The sequence below is a fragment of the Micropterus dolomieu genome, linkage group LG14 (genome assembly GCF_021292245.1).
Source record: "Micropterus dolomieu isolate WLL.071019.BEF.003 ecotype Adirondacks linkage group LG14, ASM2129224v1, whole genome shotgun sequence".
NCBI classification, from domain to species: Eukaryota; Metazoa; Chordata; class Actinopteri; order Centrarchiformes; family Centrarchidae; genus Micropterus; species Micropterus dolomieu.
In genome coordinates, this window is record NC_060163.1 from 14913599 (window position 1) to 14937799 (window position 24201).

The 24201-nt window shown below is 40.0% G+C and overlaps 1 protein-coding gene across 3 annotated transcripts in view; it reads left to right on the forward strand.

Moving 5' to 3' along the window:
- ccdc186 (coiled-coil domain-containing protein 186) overlaps positions 1 to 23969 on the forward strand; it is a 32748-nt gene extending 8779 nt beyond the window's left edge. The window contains exons 6-16 of one of the 3 annotated variants that reach the window (XM_046068946.1): positions 12 to 131; positions 933 to 1037; positions 1717 to 1815; positions 3343 to 3429; positions 3520 to 3662; positions 5993 to 6248; positions 6685 to 6874; positions 10818 to 10916; positions 11187 to 11415; positions 17221 to 17440; positions 21158 to 23969. In XM_046068946.1, coding sequence (XP_045924902.1) covers positions 12 to 131; positions 933 to 1037; positions 1717 to 1815; positions 3343 to 3429; positions 3520 to 3662; positions 5993 to 6248; positions 6685 to 6874; positions 10818 to 10916; positions 11187 to 11415; positions 17221 to 17440; positions 21158 to 21241 — 1632 coding nt within the window. In that variant the 3' untranslated portion in view covers positions 21242 to 23969. Of the gene's footprint in view, positions 1 to 11; positions 132 to 932; positions 1038 to 1716; positions 1816 to 3342; positions 3430 to 3519; positions 3663 to 5992; positions 6249 to 6684; positions 6875 to 10817; positions 10917 to 11186; positions 11512 to 17220; positions 17441 to 21157 lie in introns of those variants that run through there. The other 2 variants (XM_046068947.1, XM_046068949.1) reach the window with 2 other exon arrangements.
- The last annotated feature ends 232 nt before the right edge of the window (positions 23970 to 24201 follow it).

The window sequence follows — 24201 nt, forward strand, 5'->3', positions numbered from 1 at the left end:
CCTTCTCTCAGGAAGGTGAGGTTGGCAGGTTGACTCGAGAGGTGGAAAAGTTGAAGGAGGAGATTAACTCGCATCTTATCAAGGTCAGATGGGCCCAGAACAAACTGAAGAGTGAGGTGGATGTACACAAGGTAACATAACTGTGCTGTTTATGTATTTATTTTGTGTCAAACATATCAAGCAGTCATGTTGAGAATAAGTATGTTGAGGAAATATTTTTTTCTTTGCGTATAAAATATCTTGGAGGACTGTTGATCTTATCTCATTTTTGAGAATGCTGTATTTGAACTCCTTACTAATTACTTTAACTAAATTCTCTTCAAATAAAACACTGAATTGGCATTGCAAAATGTACACATTTACTTGGTTAATACCCTTGACTACACAAAGTGCAGAGCCAGTATACATGACTCATATCAGTTTGAAAGAACATCATTTCTTGTTAATATTGCGTTTCTTAATTTAGTCTGTGCACCTGCTAAGTATTTCCAGGATACAAATGACATCCCCTTCAGTCATTCTGTCTGTAGCTGCTCTATAAAAAACGTGAGTCTTTTGATTCAGAGGCGAAATTAAATGGGGTGAAAATGGTACAGTAATGATCCTGTAAGGAAATAATCATCAACATTTGTTGCTATTTTTAAAAATGTCTATTACAAAATAATGCTTTTTTTTTTTTACTGCCTCCAAGCAAATACACCACTATAAACAGAGGGAAAAGCAAAAACTCAGTAGTTGCTCAAGGCCACCGGAGATGAGCCACTAATGCTTCTCTTTGTGGTGGTTTGAGTGGTTGATGCGTGTGTGTATATCACTCTGTACATGTAGGCATTTGCCAGAAAAAAGTCACAAAACAGGAATCTTTTTACAAATCAATGGAAAGGCTTTGGTGTCATATTTACAAACGCATGTTTATGTTTATCTATGTGCAGGAAACTAAAGACAAACTGCGGGAGACCGTGTCCAAATTGGCTCAGGCCAAAGAAGAAACTGAACAGATCCGCAAGAACTGCCAGGACATGATCCGAACTTACCAGGTCTGTGAAATTTATCACATAGAAGTACTAATTTGCTCAAGACCAAGAATGTGGACAAATGCAAAACATATGTGTTGTCTGCATGTCTACATGCACTGAACAGTGCATGTCTGGATTTGAGAATCGATGTAAATAGAGATTACGGGTTTGTTTTTATTGGCAGCGTCACAAGTTGTGTCAAAATCTGAGACTGCACTCGGTTAACCTGCTCTCTGAGTGAACCAACCAATTGGTTTTAGAATTTAATTCCAATCTGAGTGGTCACATGAGATGAGAAAATGTTCAGCTGTATCTCATACTATATGCTCACATATATGGACAGTTTGTCAATATTTGCTTTAGTAGAATATGAAAAGATGCTTGAAGAACATGATTGATTCTGCTTAAGGGGAACGGCAGTTTTCATTTGTACCTTTTGATGGTAGTAAAGAGCTGTCTAAGTTTTCTCTGTGTGTTGGAAAGAATTACCTCCAGGTATCTTTTGTTGCAAATATTGGAATTATATTTCGGTGTCATTATCAGTTGCTTCTTTTTTCCCCATGTCTTATATTTCATAAATATCTCTTATCTTTCAGGTTAGCCTTCCTTTTATGTCAGCTCCTCTTTCACTACTGATTCAGCTTCCTGCCACACCACTTGTTGTGTTGTTTTTGAATCTTTCTACTCCTCTCTCTTCCAGGAATCGGAGGAACTCAAGTCCAACGAGCTGGATGCTAAACTGAGGGAGACCAAAGGAGAGCTGGAGAAGCACAAGCAGGAACAAACAGACCAATTAGAGGTGACAACCGCTGTGCACACATACAAACACTTTCTTACACACACGTATTCACAAGAACTCATCAGTGTGTGTATACATGAGCTTAAGGTGGCCAATGAGTGGGACAGTATGTGAAGACAAGTAGCATTACTGTAAACATCCGTGTCCAACATTATATGCTTGCTGCAGGTCTGCAGACATGCTTATCTGTGAATTTTGTTTCTGTTTGTATCTATGTGACGCCCCACCAGAAACACAACATTAAGAGTAACACAGGTTTTCTATTAATTCAAAAGTTCTTAATAATGTTCAGTTCTGCTGGGTCATTATTCAGCCTTTTTATTGATGGTCTTGATGCCAGCTCTTCTAGTAAAAATGTTTATTTTCCATTTATTTCCATCAATTTGAGAGGTGTAATTGCCTTAACTAGGAATGAGTAACAAACTGGCACATAGGCTCTACAGGCAGACAGGCATGCACACAAGCACAGATATGGACTCAATCCAAACACGATGGCCTGTTTTTCTCGCTGCCCCGTTCTGAGGGGAATCACACTTAAAAATAAATGGCCTAGAAATAATCAATATGAAGCTGTGCGTTTCCGAATCAACAACAACCCAGAAGAAATCACCCATTTGTTGCCACCATTCCATAAAATTTTACAAATATCAGGCTTTTGAAGTCTTAAATGGTCTTGACTTTGAATTTTAATGTTTTCATTTTAGCTAAAAAGGTTTTATTTAATACTACTTCATTTTCACGTTTGTCATACATTTTGTCAAAAAGATTAATACATTTAACATTAACTCTGTGCTATCCAACATTCTTTTAGCAATAACCGTTTCCATTGGTGATTCACAGTATGTTATAGGTCTATCACTGACACTTTGTGCAGTTTGTTTTTAGGACAGGTTTTACCATGTAGGATGTCTGATTTTTGCCAGATATCACAGCCCTGCTGATGAATAATGGTGCATGCGTGTGTTTATTTTAGTGTGTTTGGATCAAGTTATGAAAAAAAGTTGAGTTTCTGTTACTGTGTTGGTTGGTAACACTAAAATGGCATGGTATGGGGTGAATAGAGGACAGAGACCGGACAATTACCTGCATCTCCATTACTGGCATGTTGTCTTGGATACCACGGGCTACTAATAGCTTCTTAGAAAAGTTGACTAGCAGTGGTACCATTAATGGCTTTGTTAAAAAGATGAGATGAAACATTATTAAGCCTTGCTTACATCTGCGTAATGAGTGCATAAGCAAAATAACTTTAATGAATGCCACACGTGGATTGCCCAGGAAATCCATCTGCAATGAAATGATGCTACTATAAAATCTTTTTCTTTTTTTTTGTGTGACTGAGGGTTAAGTTGATGGGTAAAACCATTTAACTGAATTGGTAATTGAGGAATAAATTGGCAGAGAAAAAACACTTTTAGAATAACCCTTTAGAATTCAGATGTTGAGAAATAAAAATTGCTTATATGAGCAGTCTAAAAATCATAACAGTAGATAAATATCTAACGTAGAACTTAATGCATCTGGCAGGTGCACCGAGTGAAGGCCAAAGAGCTGGATGACCTGAAAAGGAGTTACAAAGAGGGCATGGATGAGCTTAATACTCTACGCACCAAGGTTTGTCATACAGAAAAGCGCTTGAACATCTGCGTGTGTGCACTTGATATCAAGAGGTCTTCCGCTTAATAAGTCTGTGTTTTCCTGCAGTTAAAGTGCCTAGAGGATGAGCGTCCACGCTGGGAGGACGAGCTGAGCAAGTACAGGGAGATCATTAACCGGCAGAAAGCAGAGATCGGCCGCCAGAGAGAAAAGCTGGAGGAGATCACTGCGCTCCAGGAGCAGCATCAACGGTACAAACACATACTCCGATCATGCAGGAACAACAGTGCAAGTAAAAGCTAACACACTTAACTGTGTACTAGAGCAAAATCAATTATACGCATCATAGGATCTCATGCCTAGCATCTAATGGAAAGGACTATACATTTGCACTACAACATACTGTACATTAACAGAGGCTATGGATACTTTGTTGTAAGGTGTTGCCCCATCACAACCTCATCATTTAGTGCCTCATTTGGAGGATGGAGATGGCTTCAAGTGTAAAACAAATTTACTGACAATGATTTTTCCAACATATGTATGTACTGCACAAATAATTGCCAGTAGCAATCTCTCCCTCATTGTGCTGCAATATTGAATTAACTGGGCATAGCCTTCGCTTGCTGTAAATGTCAACAATCAGTGGCATAAAGTCTGAATAAAACTCACAGCAATGTACTGTAACAACCTGATGCCTATGTGAGACGTTAGTTTTCAGTATGCTTTATGATGTTTCAGTAATAAATGTCAGCATTATGTGATGTCCACAGCTCTAAAATCAAAGTCCTAAAATGTTAAGATGGATGACACACTAGGCCAGGTGAATTACGATGGGCTCGTGCAACCACAGTCCATTCTGGGAAAGGCCTTGGGATTTGAAGTAGTCCTATCAAATGTCATCCTTTTTTTTTTTCTTACCAAAGAATCTAATTATGCGTATTTTAAAATGATGAGAGTTGTTTTAAATAGATTTTTAAAAACAGTAGGACATAGTGACTGAAGTTTTATCTTACAGTTCAGACAGTGATAACGTTGGGGGCTTAGGTTTTGCTAAGAAAATCAAATCAAACCGTGCATGCTGTAGGTGGACCTGCAGGCCAGTCTCACCTCTTGACTTGTGCACCTGTATCACCATTCAAACATACTTGGTTTTGATAGAACTGTGCAGGTTGGAGAGGTCTTGCCCCCTTATTTTTATTTTTTTTTTTATCATTTTCTTCTTTTTCTTCTTCCTTTTTTAGTACCGTGTCACACAATTTAAAGATAGGCCAGGGACAGATTTAGCACAAAGTGCAGGAAGGGACTTGGGTTCCTCTGTGGAGTGTGTGGCTCTGCCGGCCATGTGCAGATGACTTAATAGAGAAACTTTTCCACTTCTTGAAATGCTGCTCTATGTATGCCAGAGTGCCATGAGTAGGTGGCTCCAACCCAAATTGATATATGCAAAAGCTTCTCTACGCTTTTCTGTCATTTTGAGCAGCAGGATGGGTTTTTTTTTTGTATCACTCAAACCAACATTTTTAGCTGTTGGCAAGGAAGAAAATATGTGATGGCACAAGTTCTTTGGTCCATAGTAAGGCTGGGCAAGTTAATGCGTTAAGGCATTAATTAATTAACGACAATTATTTTATCTCATGTTAAAACAGTTTTTTATTATTATTGTTATTATGAAAGTCAGTTGCTCACTGGCTCTGAATACACATACAAACCATGGGTCAGAGGAGAGGGGGGATGTTGATCGGCCTGTAAATCAACCAGGGAGGGATGCTTCTGCAGACTACGTTGGATGCAGCGTGTGGGAGTAGATAAACCAAAGCAAGACAAGCGAACAAATGCCATAGCAAAGCGGATAGCTACACACTGCTTGCTGATTAGTCAAACTCACAAACCGCGAGGATCAGTCCCTCTTCCAATGATTTGTGCTTCGCGTTGCATACAAAAAGTTCAATACAATTCAACTTTGGCAGTGGGCAGGCATGTGCGTGAGCACGGCCGCAAAAGTTTCACGGGAACACACCCGCTTGTCGCCACGCCTTGTGCTCGAACACTTCACCTCACTCTAACAGGGACACTTGCTTCTGAACATGGACTGTTTATGCTGCTCCCTGATGAAAGAAAAATGGTTCTGCTGATACCTGTTCAGAAAAAAAAACAAGAAAACAAATTTATATATGTTAACCTGTTACTCAGAAGGTGCCTGTGCAAAGGGAATACTGCCGGTAAAAAGCACCTTATTTGTTTAAAGTGTTTGCAAACCACATGCTATTTACCATTACCTTCAGCGGTCCATATGAATGCTGATGCAGAAGAACAAGCTAATTTCAAATAAATAATTGATTACATACAATTGAAATGAGAGTGAACAGTTAAATCCAACATGTACTCAAGTCAATAGTTTGTATCTTATTTGTGTAAATCATTTATAATCTTAAGCCATTTTCTGTGTTTTATACAATTCTCCTATATAATTGTATCCCTAATAGTACACATTTCACACATACAAGAAGGGAAGCTCATAGCAAATGCTCATTTAATGTGAGTCTCTATTAACACATTGGCAAAAAAATTTCTCATGCAGTGATAAACAGGAGATCTCATCTCTTCGTGAGGAAGTGGACAGCCTGACCAACCAGATGGCTGACCTCCAGCGGGATGTACAAGGCAGCAGGGAGCGAGAGGCAGAGTTACTGGGCTTCACAGAGAAGCTGAGCAGCAAGAACGCCCAGCTCCAGTCAGAGAGCAATGCACTACAGTCTCAGCTGGACCAGCTTGCCAGCAGCTTCGCAGAGCTCCAAGCGAGGCTGGAGGAGACCAACAGGCTACTAGATGACAAGGTCGGGGAACTTTGATCACACTGAGTGAGATGTAGAAGTGATACATGACTGAAACCAGCCTGGTTTTAATGACTCAATGCAATTCACTAAAATCCTGTACGAATGTCTTCCTGAACATCTTCACTGAAGTGATGTTAATGTCAGTTTTAAAGGTTCAAGGCTTTAAATCTGTTCATTAGAACAGATGTACTGTAGGGTGAATGATTTGTGGTTCTGACACACTCAGAACAGCTGAGTTGTCTGACCTAGAACATACAGTGATATTTCCTGGCTTGATATTCAGGAGAAATAATAAGTTCTATATTTTTTCAGTTCACAGGTTGATATACTGTGACTTCTCTTTTTGGAACAAGTGGACTTTGTCACAATACCATACCACTCTATCATGGCTGTTATTGCATTATTGCTCAACTTTTCCCCATCATTAATCCTGCAGTCACGGCTGCTGGAACAGGAGGAGGTGCTGAGGCAGCAGGAGGTGCAGGGACTGCAGGAGGAGCGGACAGCGCTACTGACAGATGTGGCCCAACTGAAAATCAGAGTCGAAGAGCTGAGGGATGAGCTGGTGACTCAAAAAAGAAAACAAGCTGCCAACATCAAGGACCTGACGAAACAGCTAACACAAGGTTAGGAAATCGCCTCGCAATATATTTCTGTAGCGCCTTCATGGTACAGTACCCAATGTATTGTAACAATGTCATTAGCAGATACGGCGGATTACACCATGTTATGAGAGCCATGTGGCTTAGACAGGCAGTGGCTGTGGTGGCACTGGCACTTTATAAATTATGTACAATGAAAAATCTTAGTGATGTAATACAGTATACAGTGTAACATCACAGAGGAAAATACATTTGATCAATGTTTTTTAGTATTTATCTATTTATCCATTATTCAGATTTTTCCAACCAAGGCCCTTGGTAAAACATCCATCCAAGCATGTACTATATGCTACCATACTTTACAATAGATTTTTCACTTGAAATTAATGTGTTGTCTATTTGGAGACATCAAGGTTGATATTAAGGGCCAGGCAGTACTTACAAATAGCACATCACCTTTAAATTGATGCTGCTGTATATACAATTACCAAAATATAGGATATACAAATGTGTAACATAGCAAAATATAGTTTTGTGTTATTGCATGCAAACAGAATCAATTCAGAAGTGTCTGATTCTAAGAAAAGCAGGTGATGTGCAAAATAACTTAATAGAAAATGGCATACCTTGTGTCAGAGTTACTATAAATGGGATTTCATTTAAATTGCAAGCTATCAGAAGCATTTCCAACCCTCCCAAAGTGGCCACTGTGTCCATCATCTAATTTCACTTTACTGTGATATCTTATCTTTTAATATAGAATGGCTCGACTGAGAGACTGTCCGTGCTCAGGATTTAATGTCAGGTCACGCATGCAGATTAAAGAGGAGAAAGTGCAGGGTGATTTAGAAACAAGGGAGATGGGAGACATGTACAGATAGGTGCGGTACAGAGAGCTAATGCTAGGATTATACTTAGAAAGAGCCAACTTTCCCTACTTGCTTCTCTGGGCACACACAGGAACCTTAAACCATGAAGTTCACCGTTGTTATCTCGTGTGCACAAGCTTTTCTATTTCATTTGGCATGTGGACAGAGAGGACATTTTTTTTTTTTGTGCCTGTGATCATTCATCAGTGATGTGCTTGCACTTTCTGACAACAGTACACTCATTTTAAGCCTTTGTTTAGGCTGGAGGGTTTGCTGAGCACGCACTCTTCTTCAAAAGCAACCTGCGTCACATTTATTTAGGTAGACACCTTCACAGAGGAAAACTCAGTGAGTTCAGTCAAGTGATGATGCTTGGCTTTGACTTTCATTATGCCTTTTTTGTGGGCTTCTGTCTCTAATAATTTGCCAGCAAGATTTCATACGCAGTTCATTTGTGCACGGTTGGCATACAGTGGTGTTGACATTATTAGTTCAGGAACCAACAGAAAATTAGGCGTGCACAATACACTGACTCAGTATCGTTATCGCAATATTACTTGTGCAATATCATATCGAAAGTCTCGACGATATGGCCAAGAAGGTTATCACGATAAAAAGTTTCATATCTATCAAATGATCACGATAAATATCAAATCTTAATTCTTTTGAGTTTAAAGGCTGATTTCTCAGTGAAAGTTGACGAGACCTGATGGTTAATAGTGGTTCTTCTTTATGGTCAACACTTGATGCCAAACGGTGGATCAACAAATATGCATGAGTAAAATTAAGTAAAAGCTGTTTTTTAGTCCTTTTTCCTCAACAAAATAATAATCTTAATAAAAAATTATGTCCTAATTCATGCATGATTCAAGTGAATAAAATCAAATATTTATTGAATATTTATTGAACATTTGTTCAAGAAAGAGAGCGAGATAGAAGCGGAGCAAGTCAGAGGAGCGAAAGAAAAGTAAGAAATGCCTCAGGGAGACAAAGAAACAATGGAGATCGCCAGGGAAACATATCAGACATCATCATATCAACTGCGTGCACGTTGCGTTTCCTCACGGGTCTGTTTCAAGTAGCCGGCTATTTAAAAACGATATAATAATCTTTGTGTGGTTCATCAACGGTGATAAATTATCCGAAAGTCCCGCATGGTGCAGACAACTCCGGACATCACCAGTGAAGCTGGGGCTCCGTCTCTTCAGCAAGTGTTCCTCCACTGCCACTACACACATGCACACTACGCGTCCACATGCGCACTGATGACCCAGGGTTAGGGTTACAATTTTGGATTTATTTACGCATTTTAAAAACATTTATTGAAAGTTTGATTCTTTTTACATGTTTGTTTACAGCATTAAACGTTGAAATGTATATTGTAATAGGCTGTATATTAACTTAGTGGGAGAAAACTGGTAGTTCTATGTATATTCAGACATTGAGCACCCCAGTATAGCCAAAATGGCATGATCCTTGTTTCGCTGCGAAGCTTCGACTGTGAGGCAGTAGAATCAGGCTCTGCCCATCGAAGCATCGAATCTTCGACTATTCGGGGTCAGCCCTAGAAAATACCAAATATTTCCTTGTTTATAGCCTATTAAAAGTTCATTGTGTAAGTTTTAGTGGCATCTAGTGGTGAGAGTTGCGAATTGCACCCCCCCTCCCCTATCCAAGCGAATTGGATAGCAACGGTGCCAGAGACAGGAAAATGTCAGCCTCACTGTTTCTGCACCACAGTCCAGTATAAACCGCATAGTACATGAAGTTTACAAAGGCATTGGCTGGTGAGGATCAAGGCTCCTCTCGCTTTGCTTAATTAATTAGATAAGCAATCTGCAGATCTTACCAAAATGTCTTTTTTAAATTTTTTAAAATACATCAGAAACACAAAGTAGTATTGATACATGTTTTCCACCAGGGCAGTATTCAGCAGAAGTTTAGCTGCTTATCTGAACTTTTATGCTGTTACCGTTTTATTGCCAATAAAATTCATCAGCTGTTTGTCTCAGGAAGGTAAGGACACATTTTTGTACACCTTGCAAAGTCATAATAGAGCGCTGGAGAATAACTACATTAAATTACAATCCAGCAACATGTTTTTTTTTTCTACCAGGGCAGTAAAGGGTTTAGCTGGCTGATCTGAGCTTTCATGCTGGAAGCTACGTTTTATTGCCAACTAGTGATCTGCTGATTGTCTCAGGAAGTTAACCTACAAAGCCAAAACAGAGCGGAGAGAGAGTCACTACATGAAATTAATCCAACTACATGTTTTTTCTACCAGAGCAGTAAAAGTTTAGCTGGCTGATGCTTCCATCCAACGTTTTATTGCCAATTACTGATCAGCTGGTTGTCTCGCTAACATAACCGGAAAAGCCAAACCACAGCGCTGGAGAACAAGGCTGCATGAAATTAATCCAACTACATATTTTACAAATGTGGACAGGAGAAACAGGCCAGGTCTGTCGGTGAATATGGCCAGCTTCTACCTAAAGCTATCAAACAACAGCTTTCATTTGCATCGCTAAAGTCCGACTGTCTTAATTACCTGTCCAGCAGAAAACTTCAGCTCCACTTTGAAAACATCTGTCATCAAAGCCATCTGGGAAAATCCACACCGATTATGTCCGTGATTTTTTCATTTAATGTAGTGACGGGCGTCTACACTGCCGGAATTATACAAGCAGAAGAAGAACGCCGTGATGACGAAACGTGCTCTGTAGCGCTGTTTGTCCGTTGTCAGCTATTGTAGAGACATGACGACACAATACTGCGACCTCCACAGAAGGGTGTGCCCGCAGTTATGTAGATCTAAATGGTTCATTCGAAGGCAATCGAAACATAACGGTTCATTATGTAACACCACTGAAAACATAGTTATGGATATTATATTGCATTTCTGTCAATAAATCCTCAGAAATATTACACACTGAACCTTTAAATGCAAAGATTTGCTTGCGAGGCGTTTTTTTTACACCACTTAAAAGGCATTTGAAACTAGTCTTTCAAGATGCTTTTTCCAACACACAGGGCAAAATTTGTCACACAGAGTTAATGTTAATCTCTCTGACAGTTCTTTACTCTCTCCTCTTCTACAGCTCGTAAGAGACTGGAGCATGTTGAGAATGGAGGCTGCGACCGGGATGCCAGCAGTATGGGCAGTCGCTCAAGTTCCTCAGGTACTACTCCAAGATTTGGTTAGTATTTACACATGCATATCATAAAAGACTTTTGTTTTCCAATATTCGTCCTATAAAGTTTTTCTTCTTGTGGCATAAATGTCCCTCCAAAATAGGTAGTGGTTATTTACAAAACTTAACGAAATCACAGTGAAAAGGCAATATAAAGAGCATTTGTTCTTTTGTTTATGGAAATTAATCGCTTACAGCTTTTTTGATACTCGACCAAAGTCACATCAAGAAACAGGTTTCTAAGTTAATCTCAATCTCCCTCCCCCCACTCCCCAGGCTCCTTGAACGCACGCCATGGCGGGAGCGGTGGTGTTGAAGAGCGGTCACCCGATAGCCAGTTAAGTCCTTCAGTGGTGGTCGTGGACAGCTTCCCAGAGGTCGACAAGGCCGTGCTTGTGGATCGCATTGTCCGTCTGCAAAAGGCCCTGGCTCGCAAGCAGGAAAAAATTGAATTCATGGAGGATCACATCAAGCAGCTGGTGGAGGAGATTCGCAAAAAGACCAAGTGAGTGGCATGGACCAGACTACAGGGAGCAGAGACCGAGAGATGGCGAGAAAATTTTCAGTATATATATATATTTTTTTTTTTTTTATTTTACAGCACAGTGCTGAATAAACTTTTTGAGCAGTTTGACAAAAGAATGAAGTGTGTTCAGGTTTTACTGCTGCAGCGGATGGTGGTATATTGTGCTCAAACAATACTGGACGGATAACGTTTGGAAATTGACAGCACTCCAAATGCTATAAGCAAATAACAGTGTTTCAGACCCGACAGCAGCTTTAATGTAACAGTAGTGGGCCTAATAATGCAGTTTTGTTAAAGGTTAGTCAACCTCTCAGAACTGTGTCTCATTTAATAGATACAAAGAACAAGCAACAACCAGCAACTAAACTATACAAGAGGAGTCAGCAAAACAGAAAACGTTCCTCACTAATGAGAAGAGAACGCTCCGAGGTAGATTCAGGGTTCTCCACCACTCGTTCAAGCACCAGATGCTCTATGTACTGGTACCCTGAAACATCCTATGGAAACGTGTACAGCCATAACTTGTGTGACCTGCCATTTACACGTTAAAGATCCAGTGTGTAATATTTAGGAGGATCTATTGACAGAAATGCAATATAATATACATAACTATGTTTTCAGTGGCGTATAAAGACCCTTCAAAATGAACAGTTATGTTTTTATTATAATAATAATAATAATAATAATCCTTATTTGTAGAGCACTTTTCAAAAACAAGTTACAAAGTGCTTTAATTGTAAAGAATAATACAAAAAAAACAAGATAAGAGCATGAACAATTAATATAAAATTAGTAAAAGACAATAAAATAAAAGGGATAAAATAAAGTCAAATAAGATCGGGAAAAGCTCTCCTATAAAAGTATGTTTTAAGAAGGGACTTTAAAAGAGTTCACTGACTCAGCCGACCTGATTTCCTCGGGCAGGCTGTTCCAGAGCCTCGGGGCCCTGACAGCAAACGCTCTGTCCCCCCCTATTACCTTAGAATGAGCCATGTCCATCTGCATACACCGCGGGTCCTCTTACATGGAAGTCGCCATATTGCGCCACCATGTTTCTACAGTAGCCCAAACGAACAAACTGCTCTACAGAACGCGTTTCGCCACTACGCTGAATACGTATGAAGAAAAAGACTTGGTAGTAGTATTAGTTGTCTTCTGGTTTATTAGAAGTAAGAAAAGAAGAGAAATTTGGACAAATGGAGGACCACACATATTATTTAGCAGGGGAGCGCTACAGCCACCATAGCTTCTCCTACGCGCTTGTCAAAGGAGGGATGAGCGGTGACTGAGACGTTTATTGCAATTTGCAACCCTCATCACTGAACCTTTAAACACAGCTCTTAGCATTTGGCTTTAGTGTTGCAGATAGATACACTGAATGAAAACTGACCAAAAAAATATTACAGAATTTGTTCTATTTTAATCGAGATATCTTAGTTACGCACATTTACTTTACATGAACCAAAGATTTAGACACGCCATACCTCAAACCCTGGTGCACCGGTGTTTCCGTTGACCTTGGCAGACAGCATATGGTTACACACACAGTTTATGGCCCCTTCCCGCCAGGATCAAGTGGGATGTGGATATGAAATTTCCATACCACATAACAACCAAAGAGACTTAAGAGTAAAATGAGTAAAATCGTATTTCAGTGTTGATCACTCCAAACTGTTCATTAAAGTTCTGCTTGATGTTGGCTCTTGTTTTCAGATGATATGTTAGGTGACTTAATGGATCATCCCAGTTCTCATTTGTTTCTCAGCAATACACGTGAACTGAATGCATTAGCCTCAACCTACATTCAAGAGTTAAAATTGAGGACGAATCCCACGGTTGCGGGGCTAAATTTAGCTCTGTAAAATCTCTGCTGGGGGGGGGTGTTACACTATCAAGAATGTAGATGTGAATTTGTCCTTTTTGCCTTTCTGTCCCTATCCCTCCAGGACAGCCCATTGAACACTGACAAGCTAACTGTAAGCCTGAAGTAGGTGATGAGAGGGAGAGACAGAGATGTGGAAGCAAAAGCTTAGTGGGACAGTTAGTGGAAGAAAGTCAATAGGCTAATGTTTGATTTACGTGATCACGTCCACACCACTGTGTTGTATGATCATAGCGGTGTTTGTAACCATTTGCTACTCATGTATTCTAGCTATTTTCCAAAGAGTGTGGAAATGCAGCGACAAGGTGAAAGCTAAAGATTATGCAGTTGAGAAAACGGATAATACAATCTGCATCTCACTTCAATTAACATTTAGATTCTGGGTCGACGGCACTGGATTCCAGCGGCATATTCATATGCTGCTAGGAAGTCATGGACGGCTCATTGGCTGCAGTGTTCATACAGTATATGTGATTTGTAGTAAATTAGCTTAAACAGCAGCATCATCCTTCAAGGGCAATGATGTCTGTCTTTCAACACCCATACCTGGTTATTTCCTTATGACCATTAGGGTCTAAACGGTCTATCTGTGTGACTTGAATTAAAATGATGGTGATACAAACCAAATGAGAATAGCAGGTAAGGGCCTCCTGTTCAAGCTATTTATCTGGAGAGCATCCCTGTTACATTGTTGGGTTTGTAATCAGTAACTGCAAATCAGAGCGACATAAGGTCTGGCGTAGGCTATTATGGATCCACACCTGCTGAATGTGGTAAGATATATTGTAATGCAGCCTGTCAAGGCTATCTGGGATTTCTATTCCACTGCCAGTCAAGCTTGGAGTTTCTTCATCCTTTTGATTTTACCTGATGCGTACGCCTGTGGTGTTTGTTCAATAATGCTGAGAGGATATATTTAGATTTATTAAGATTTGATCATACATGATCGTACATGCTGCAACAAAAAGCCTACAACATGAAACTGAAAATTGCCTTTAAGTGAATAGTTTTTACCTGCGTAGTTCTGAGGTTGATTAATATAAAACGTGGTTTTGGTCATTGAAAGGTTTTCAAACCACAGGCATATCTGTCTTTTTCTGCATCTTCTCTTGCCACTTTTTGGGTTTAATCACCTTAACACAACATATCCAAACTGGACTGTACCCAGAATTACTGGGGCTGAACAATTAATAGAAGTTTTATTGTAATCGCAATATGGCCTACGACAATTTTCAAATCGCAGGAGGCGCAATATTTGCTAAACAAGAAAGTGTGAAAAAATGCCATTTTAAATTAAATATTGTCATGCTGCAGATATGTCCGGGCCTGCACATCATATTCTACAGACTTAAGAAAACATCTTTGTCATAATCATTTGAATTTGTTTTTCAATGAAAATGAGAATAATGATTTTAAAATAATAATTTCCTCCAAAATCACAAATCATGTCAATTGCAGTGTCAGTCAAAATAATCATATTTTTTTCAAAATCGTTCAGCCCTATTGCCACCTTCACTTCATGCATGCTTGACTTGCTGCCCTCACTTGCTCACTCTCTCAGCGGGGAAAAAGAGGAGATGTTACTCACAAATTCAAGTAATAGTCTTGCTTGCTTCCGACCTCACAGCCCTGCCCCCCCCCCTCCATCGACCTCTGCGTGACATTCAGCACACCATGTGGCCGCATCTTTAATTTCTGTCACTTTTTTGTTTTTACTAAACACTGTCGTGATGGAACTGGGGTCCAAATATGGACCCTTACAAGTCTAGTCAGAGGTAAGTCTCATTTTATGCCTGTGCAAGCCCAGGTGTTGTGTGTGTGTGTGTGTGTGTGTGTGTGTGTGTGGATGGGGTGTGTTAATGATGGTGGCATCTTTGTAGTGCTACTGCATCATTTAAATTTTTTTGCAACATAGACTTCTTTGCTGTGTTAGTTTGTAATGCATACACTGCAACAAATATAGGTGTAGCTTCTAAGTAGTGCATAAATATGTGAAAGAAAATACCAAGACACACATTTAGTCATTGTATAATAAAAAAATGAAATGATCCCCACCCCACAGAGTGCAAATAAGAGTCAATAGTGAGTACCCGTATGAGTGCTTAAAACGCATGCATGGTTTGTGGTTTTAGCTTCCAAACGCAATATATCTTCATTCCAGGTAAAATGCTGATAAATGCTTTCGCATTTTAAAGAGATATGAGACTCAAGTGTCCCAGGCTGCTGCATGCCCAGTAGTATGCACAACACAGTTCAGCTATTTTTGGTATTGGTAATGGCCACCACTATTAATGCATGATATATTCTGAAGTGTGTTTTAACAGATTTCGCTGGCATGCTTTCCAACCCTTCCAAGATCTCTTTCACAACATGTTCACTTGAATAAAGTGCCTTCCTAAATGGGAATTTATATGTAGCATGATATTGGGCGTTTAACATTTATAGAGACCACTTGAAGTCAGTGTCATTGTCTAGATTGGATCCATAAGGTTACTGACTTGTTATAGACTATATTATTGTGTCTCTGCACAGAGCAGTTCTAATCACCACACAAAAGAATAAAGGCCCTCACAGCACAGAAAGGGGATATCCTTAAGGATGGAGTACCCAAACTGTTTTCCATTCATTCTCATGTGTGGTATTTATGGTCTTGTTTTAATTCCCATTTTTCATTTTTGATTGTTAGATATTGATCAGCAGTAGCAGTAGTAATAGTTGTGGTTGTAGTAGTAGAAATTGGAGTTGCAGTGAACCTACACTCCAGTTAACAACTTGAGAATCCTTCTATAAGAGTCTTTCAGCTCTGCGAGGCAGGCAGTCATCTGCCTCTGTAGAGAAATACAAATTTTATTGCAGAATCTCAATTACGGTCAAGAACGTCCCTTTGCTGCAGTTAACCACCATCAAAAATTCAGATACGCCCTGAATTTGAACTAAACAATGCTGGTATGGGGCTGACTATTGTTGATGTTTCAGGTTAGCGGTTACGGTGTACTGCAAGGCAGGTTGAACATATTGATTACTACCACCATCTCATGAGATTTACAAGTGGTTTTTGACCTTTTGCTGTAGGACTGTTACACAACCCTCTTCACCTGCCCACACTCCCAAGTCTTAAGAGCAAATTAAGAAGAGATACAGTTGAAATTGCAAAAGCTTTGTATTGCCAACCCTCTACATGTTTCTGGAGTGTAGCCCGAGCATCCTCATTGTTATGACAGTGCACAGAAGAAAAGTGTATGAATGAGTTTCCATAACCATCTCATCTCATGTTATTTCCCCCTCCTCTTTGGCCTCATATTGAGAAAAGATGATGATAATGTATGAGGCAGTAATGAATTTGAATCCTTACGGCGGCTCTGTTCCCCCCCACCCCACTAACAAACTTTATGTGTCGGTGTTCTGGGGAAATTGGACAACAGGAACTTTAGAGTTGTTGAGCCAATTAATTTTGTTCTCTCCCTCTCTCTGCCAGAAACATAGCTTAACCTCGACACTATATTGTTACTGAGATCAAAATGTATTATGAGCATAAAGATTTATCTCACTCACATACACACGCAGGAATGTGGGTGATTAATTGAACCTGGCAGCCCATTCTAATGCCGCCGTTTTCATTACCTTTCCTCCTCCTGACTGGTACAATAATAATCTTGCTGTGACTGAATGTATCCCATGCGCACGAGTTAAATAAGCCATCCCACTGGAATTACTATTCTAAAAGCATCCGCTGCTTTTGCTGCTGGAAACGGTTTTATTACTCTGCAGGAGCTCTGCACGGTCCCCTCTATAAATCCAACTTTCTCAATTTTCTTTGCTCAAAAGTCTCCAGCTGATGCCACGCATTCGTTTGACAGTCCTTTTTGAAGTGCACCTTTTTCTCCTCCCCATCCTCCCCACAGAATTATCCAGAGCTATGTGCTTAGAGAGGAGTCAGGGGCCCTCTCGTCTGAGGCGTCCGACATTAACAAGGCCCACCTGAGCCGGCGGGGAGGCATCATGGCTTCGCTTTATACCTCCCACCCGGCGGACAGCGGGCTGACCCTTGACCTGTCGCTGGAGATCAACAGGAAGCTGCAGGCTGTGTTGGAGGACACACTGCTGAAGAATATAACTCTGAAGGTATGTTTTCCCCTAGCAGGCGTCATACTCCTTAAGTACTGAGCTACAAATGCAGAAGAACAGATTTCCATGCGTAGGTATTATACAGTATCTCACAAAAGTGGGTATACCCCTCACATTTTTGTAAATATTTGATTATATCTTTTCATGTGACTACACTGAAGAAATAACAATTTTCTACAATGTAAAGTAGTGAGTGTACAGCTTTTATAACAGTATAAACAGTTTGCTGTCCCCTCAAAATAACACATCACAAGAGCCATTAAGGTCTAAACCACTGGCAACAAAAGTGAGTACTGGCTGTGTCATTGCCACCTTGGGAGCCACACAGCCTGTTGTGACTTGACAAAGTAAAAAAGCTTTGTTGTGAGTTAATGTCAGGTCAGTAGACTCACAGTTTCTCTCTCTCTCTCTCTCTCTCTCTATCTATCTATCTATCTATCTATCTATCTATCTATCTATCTGTGTGTATTATATATGTGTATATATGGTAGTTGAAGATAATGTCTGTTGTCTTGAGTTGATTTTGATTGATGTAACCAGCCTGTGTTGAAGATTTTCAACACAGAGCAACCTTAATATTGATTGGGAGTCATGTTTCTGGCCATCTGAATACTTACCAATTCCTGAGGGAAATATCTGTCTCTTTAGCTGCTAAACACTCCAATGGGTTCACCAGCTAACTTTGTGTGGTCTGCCAGTTGGTGCTGTGCTGGTGCAGCTTACTGTGAGTTTATCAGAGCTTTTGCATTGAAAAAGCTGCATGCTGTGGAAATGAATAAAGTTGTGAGAGTGAATCAAAACACTGAAGTTGCGGGCAGTAACACCAAAACAGTGAGCTGAAAGACACTAAAGCGCTCCATAGAGCAGAGGGGGACGGCAGAATTATAATATTTTATATTTAAATTTGAATATTCGATCATTGGGGAGGCAGTATTGAGTATAATGTGTCTGTTCTTTGATTATTTATATTCCTTTAGTCTGTAAGGGTACACCGATCAAAAGAATCAAAACAGATTTTCATAAAAATTAATCCAAGTTGGGAATACTGTCAAGTCCATCGCTCTCTGTCTGCTAACATCTGTCACACTTCTCTCATTCTGCACCCTGTTGTTTTTTTCGTTACGTTGCTGTCTTCAAAATAAGTCGGAGCTAGATCAAATGAATCACGTGTATTTGATATTACTGGATAAGTTCTATACAAGTAATATTCTGTTTGAAATAAATAAACTGTTTCATAATAGCCTATTTCAGTTTTGTGCAAGAGGCCTGTCCCATATGGACGCCTGTCCCAAATATAGGCAGGGTCAATCCAGTGATTTTAGCAAATAAAATTCTGGGCTATCAATCAAAGTTTTACAGTAGTTAGCGTTTCAACACTGGAGAAACCTCAGAGATTTAAAGTTGGGGGCCGGAGCTTCAGAGGGAGCACTGAAGGGAGGGTCACTCACTGTCCGACACTACTGTGTCGGAATCTGAGTCTAAATGGACAAAGACATGAGGCAAATAACATAAATAAAAGAGGTTTAAAGCCAAAAGGCTCCACTGTCTTCAGAGTGTGAATCTAATATGCCTTTTATGCACAGCAGTGAGTTGATAATGTCTCCACCTCTAGGAAAGGGTGACATTTTTGTCTCCAGACATTTAATGATGCCATGGTTAGCCTGTGAACAATGTCAAACAATAGTGTAATCCATGTTTTGTGTAAAGATGGAAAAGGATATAAAGTGATATCCAAAGCCTTGCAAATGCCAGTCAGTACTGTTCAATCACTTATTAAGAATTGGAAAATCTGGGGATCTCTTGCTCTCTCTCAGAGGTTGGGTAGACACAGAAAGATTTTAGCCAAAACTGTGAGAAGAATTGTTCGGGATACAAAGAAAAACCCACAGGTAACGTCAGGAGAAATACAGTCTGCTCTGGAAAAAGATGGTGTGGTTGTTGCAAGGATCACAATACGACGATACTTAAACAAAGATGAGCTGCATGGTCGAATTGCTAGAAGAAGCCATTACTGCGCCAATGACACAAAAAACACCTCGACACTCCTCACAGCTTCTGGCGTACTGTAATATGGAGTGACGAGACCAAAGCTTTATGGTCACAACTATAAGCGTTATGTTTGGACAGGGGTCAACAAGGCCTATAGTGAACAGAAGCATGGTGGTGGCTCACTGATGTTTTGGGGGCGTGTGAGCTCAAAAAATTGCTGTGAAAATTGATGGCAAGATGAATGCAGCATGTTATCAGAAAATTCTGGCAGACAATTTAAATTCTTCTGCATAGAAGCTGCGCATGGGATGCTCTTGGACTTTCCAGCATGATAATGACCCCTAAGCACAAGGCCAAGTTGACCCTCCAGTGGTTAGAGTAGAAAAAGGTGAAGGTTCTGGAGTGGCCATCACAGTCTCCTGACCTTAATGTCATTCAACCACTCTGGGGAGATATCAAACGTGCAGTTCATGCAAGACAACCAAAGACTTTGCATGACCTGGAGGCATTTTGCCAAGACGAAAGGGCAGGTATACCATCTGCAAAAATTCAGGGCCTCATACACAACTATTACAAAAGACTGCACGCGGTCGTTGATGCTAAAGGTGGTAAATACGCAGTATAAAGAACTAAGGGTATGCAGACTTTTGAACAGGGGTCTGTTAATTTTTTTTCTTTGGAAGAAATAAAATACATGTGTTTTGCCTGCCCACTCATGTTTTCTTTACACATGGTGTATATATATTACCAATTATCCCAGGATATACAAATGTTTGAGCACAACTATACATGGTTTATGTCCTGCAATAAAACTGACCCATTTTTCACCATTTCTTCATACTGGAAAGTGTCAAGCACATCTTGAATCCACGTCAAAGACAGTGGGCGAAAAACCTGCTTCCAAACAGGCTTAGGGTGACGCACCATAAAGACAATAGAAAGCTAAAAATGTTTTAATATTTATTGAAGCCTCTGATGCGCCCACATAAACAAGGCAAACTTTCAAAACATGTCTGCATGTATTGTTAGAGCCTCATTTTGATGTTTGTCTTTTTGCTCTGTTTGCACTTTTATTTATGTTGGCAAACTTGATGCTTTAGTGGTAGTAATCATATTTTGCAAACAAGCAGCTTCCTATTGTTTTTTTATATTGTGTCAAACTTAGCTTAAAGACCCATTACGTAAAACCTAAACATGACAATAAATTGTAACGTAATTGTAACGGGAGTATTTTCTGCCAGCGACTAATCTTTCTGTGCATGGAAGATTGGCAGTAAGCAGGAGGTAATGATATAAAAACACTTGCACAACATGGGTACAATAAAACAATCTGACAAAGCCAAACTGAGGCTTCACAATTACTTTAAAGGCTAATCTAGCTTTTGGCAATTTTCAAGCCGGTGATCGTTTTTCATATTGTATAAGAACTGATGGCACATTGTCATGCGTCCTATTTTCAACCACACTGCACAGAAAACACCAAGAAAATAGACAAAGGAGGGGCAATCTTTAATAATAGTAATAATAGGGTTTTCATTCATATGTCATTCACACTTTTAAATTCCATTTTTGTTCTCATTTAGATGCTTTCTTCCCAGAATATTTGCACATAGGAACAAATGCTTAAGCACATTACTGCTGATATACCGCCACAACAAACTAAGCCCCGCTCATGGATTGTCACGTCGTATTTGAGTCTAAAAGTCGTCCCTCTTTTCTTAACAGGAGAATCTGCAGACGCTGGGGGCCGAGATCGAGAGGCTCATAAAGCAGCAGAGAGATCCTGGGGATGGAGTGAGGAGAAAGTGACAAAGTTGTGTCACAGGAAAGAGGAAATGAAGGACCAAGAAGTACTTGGAGAGGAATCTCTAACCCGGACGGAACAGCAAAATGATATACATCCGCACACACTCATTCTCCCAACCTATGAAGGAGCTAATTGAATGTTGTAAGTGCCAGTAGCACATCAGGCTGCTTTTTTGGAGGATCTTTCCTGACCTTTGTGTCCATTCTATGAACGTGTCGGAACTTACTTGAACTGTCATTATTCCATCCACAATGTACCTCCTCCGTGTCCTCCTCCGGCACAACACATCTTTCTCTAGCTGACGTCCATCTCCCCTGAGCCTTGCCAAGATTAAAAACTCTAAAGGCCAGTTGCTTCAAGCTTGAAGCTCTGACTGCCTTGTAAATTAATTGACTAAAGATGCCATAATTATGAATGTATAGCAAATTCTACCTGGGGAAATAGTAAAAAAACAACAACACTCATTTGCCAATGAATTCATCCTATAAAACATGGACTGTTTTTCCACCTTGCAGTAAACTGAGATTAGATATCTCTCAGCATGCGATCTCTCCACTTGTCTCCTGATGTCCGTCTGCCAATAAGCCAAATGTATTTTTGAAAGACTGCTTCTTTGGCTCCCGTTATGTGAAGCAAAAGTGGAAAAACAGCCCTGGCTTGTTGGAGGGGACCTCTCGTGCCATTTGTGTCATCATCTTTTGCTCTGCGCAGCACTTCCAAACGAAGCTGGTGAAGCAGGGCGCCTCACATCAGGAGCCCCCACCCGTCTGTGTGACCCCGGTGCTAGGCTTGCAAAAGCAGACTTTGTCGATGCCACGAAGCGTGGAGGTGTCCTAATGTTTAGCTGTGTACACTGAAGAAAATCTATGACAAAAATATTATCGTGTTAAGGTTGAAATGTAGAGCTGGTCTTTGGTTTAGCCATTTTGAATGTGATTTTTAATTTATTTTCATTATCGTTGGCTTAAAATTTAATTTTTTATTTGAGTATGTCTGGTTATCCATTTTTGTTTTCTATTATCATTCCTCATTTTCCGACTTGTTTTGCACCATGTGCACAATATGGTCTGGGGGATGGGGGGTCAAAAATGTTAAGGTATTCCCGTCACACTCTTCTTTGTAGTGTCACTGAGTCCACTGAAGTAAACCAAGTGTAAACGAAGCTGTAGATCAGGAAATCCAATGGAACCTACAGAAATATATCCAGGGAAAAAGTGCAATTCTTTTCCTTTCATTGATTTCTTTAGGGGGGAGGGGGTTTGTTGTTGAGCTGAATGTGTTTATGCGGCAGGATCCTATTTTATGTCTGTTTTTATGCTTGTATACGTGCAACATGTGACTTCGCTGGTGTTTGAATCTTTGAAAGTGTCCAAATTGAGCGTGCGCACATGGCTGCACGTGTGCCCTTTTCGCCTCTCAAGCTTTTGTGTTCACACCTTGTGTACATGCTTCAGCTGTCGGGGGAGGAGTGGGGTTTGGGGGCTTATAGGCTTTTACCAGATTGACCATGAAGTGCGTTACATCCAGAGGGGGGGGTAAACATGATTTGCAGTTAGACCAGAGCGTGTCAGCCACAAAAAAACCTGAAGCAAATAATGTTTCTGTCTCGCATTCACAGCTGTTTAGTCTATTGTACACACAAACTCAGAAACACACAGGATGAAGGGTATAGAGCAGGCATCTAGTTTGATTCAACAATACTTAAGTTTCCTTGTTTTTTGTTTTTTTATTTGATGTGATTGCAGAAGCTGTCACAAAAGATCAGCCACCCCCTCCCCAATTAGAAACAGGCCTTGAATGGTTAGTTACTTCGCATACACCCTGAGGCTATGTCGAAATGGCCCACTACATGAATGGAGATGAAGGTTTTCTGGATTGAGGTTGTGCCGTCCTTAAAGCCTCCCTGCTGCTGCAGTGGGTGCTAGCTGTTTGATGTACCTCTACTTTTAATTCATCCAAACTGATTCTGTGTTTAAACATACAGACAGCAAACCTGGAGATTACATCTTGACTGTCCTTGATATTGAAACTTTGTAACCTTTTAAACTCCAAAAGGTTCAGTGAGGTTGCCGTTTTGCCCTTTATCACATTGCGTTTTGTTTTGTTTTTCTATCAAGCCAGTTCATTGTTTCCAAAAACGCATTTCATCTGGATGTTTTATTATGTCTTAAACAATGCGAAAAAACGAGCTACTTGCTGCTGAACAGGGGAAATCATGGCAGTTTTTGTTGTTTTGTTTGTTTCTGGTACAGAAGTAAAATACAACCTATGCAAAACACTCGCATGGGATTTCCTAAGTAATTCTTTATAATTCTCTGAGTTATGTTAATACACTTCTTCTGATTTGGTCACAGTGTGCCACCTGTAAGAATCACACTGAGCTGAGATTGTACACGTTTCCACAGCCTTGAAACGAAGCCATGCTGCAGTCATTGTGTGGACGAATGAAAATCGTGTTTTCACTATATGGATATGAAGAAGTGGTGTTCAGAACGTGTGAGATTTAAATGAGACGTTTTTCTGTTTTATTCCTGCTGTGCAATGACTCTCTTTGCTCTGTTTTGTGGAATACCCAAACTGTGATTATAATATACTTTTGTAAATATGTCATTCTGTAAAATTATGAGATGTTTTTTAAAAAAAATACTGGATTCTGGATTATGTTTGTGTAAATATAAAGTGTTTCCAGGGAATAAAAGGAGACGAGTCTTAACTTTCTCTTGAATGTTCCACAGTGGTCTTGTCTCATTACTTTTTGTTTAGTTTGTTTTTTGCCATAAAGAGAAAGATTGACACTAACATCTTGTTGTCCTGGTTTCTCTTTTTCAGTTACAGTTGAATGAAGCATAATTAGGGTAATTGAGAAATGTCTGCAGGCACACAACCTCTCAGTGAGTCTTTGTTGGATGCAGCTTTAGGTCTCACTGCAAAGGCAGCGGTGTCAGCAGTGTAGAAGGTCACT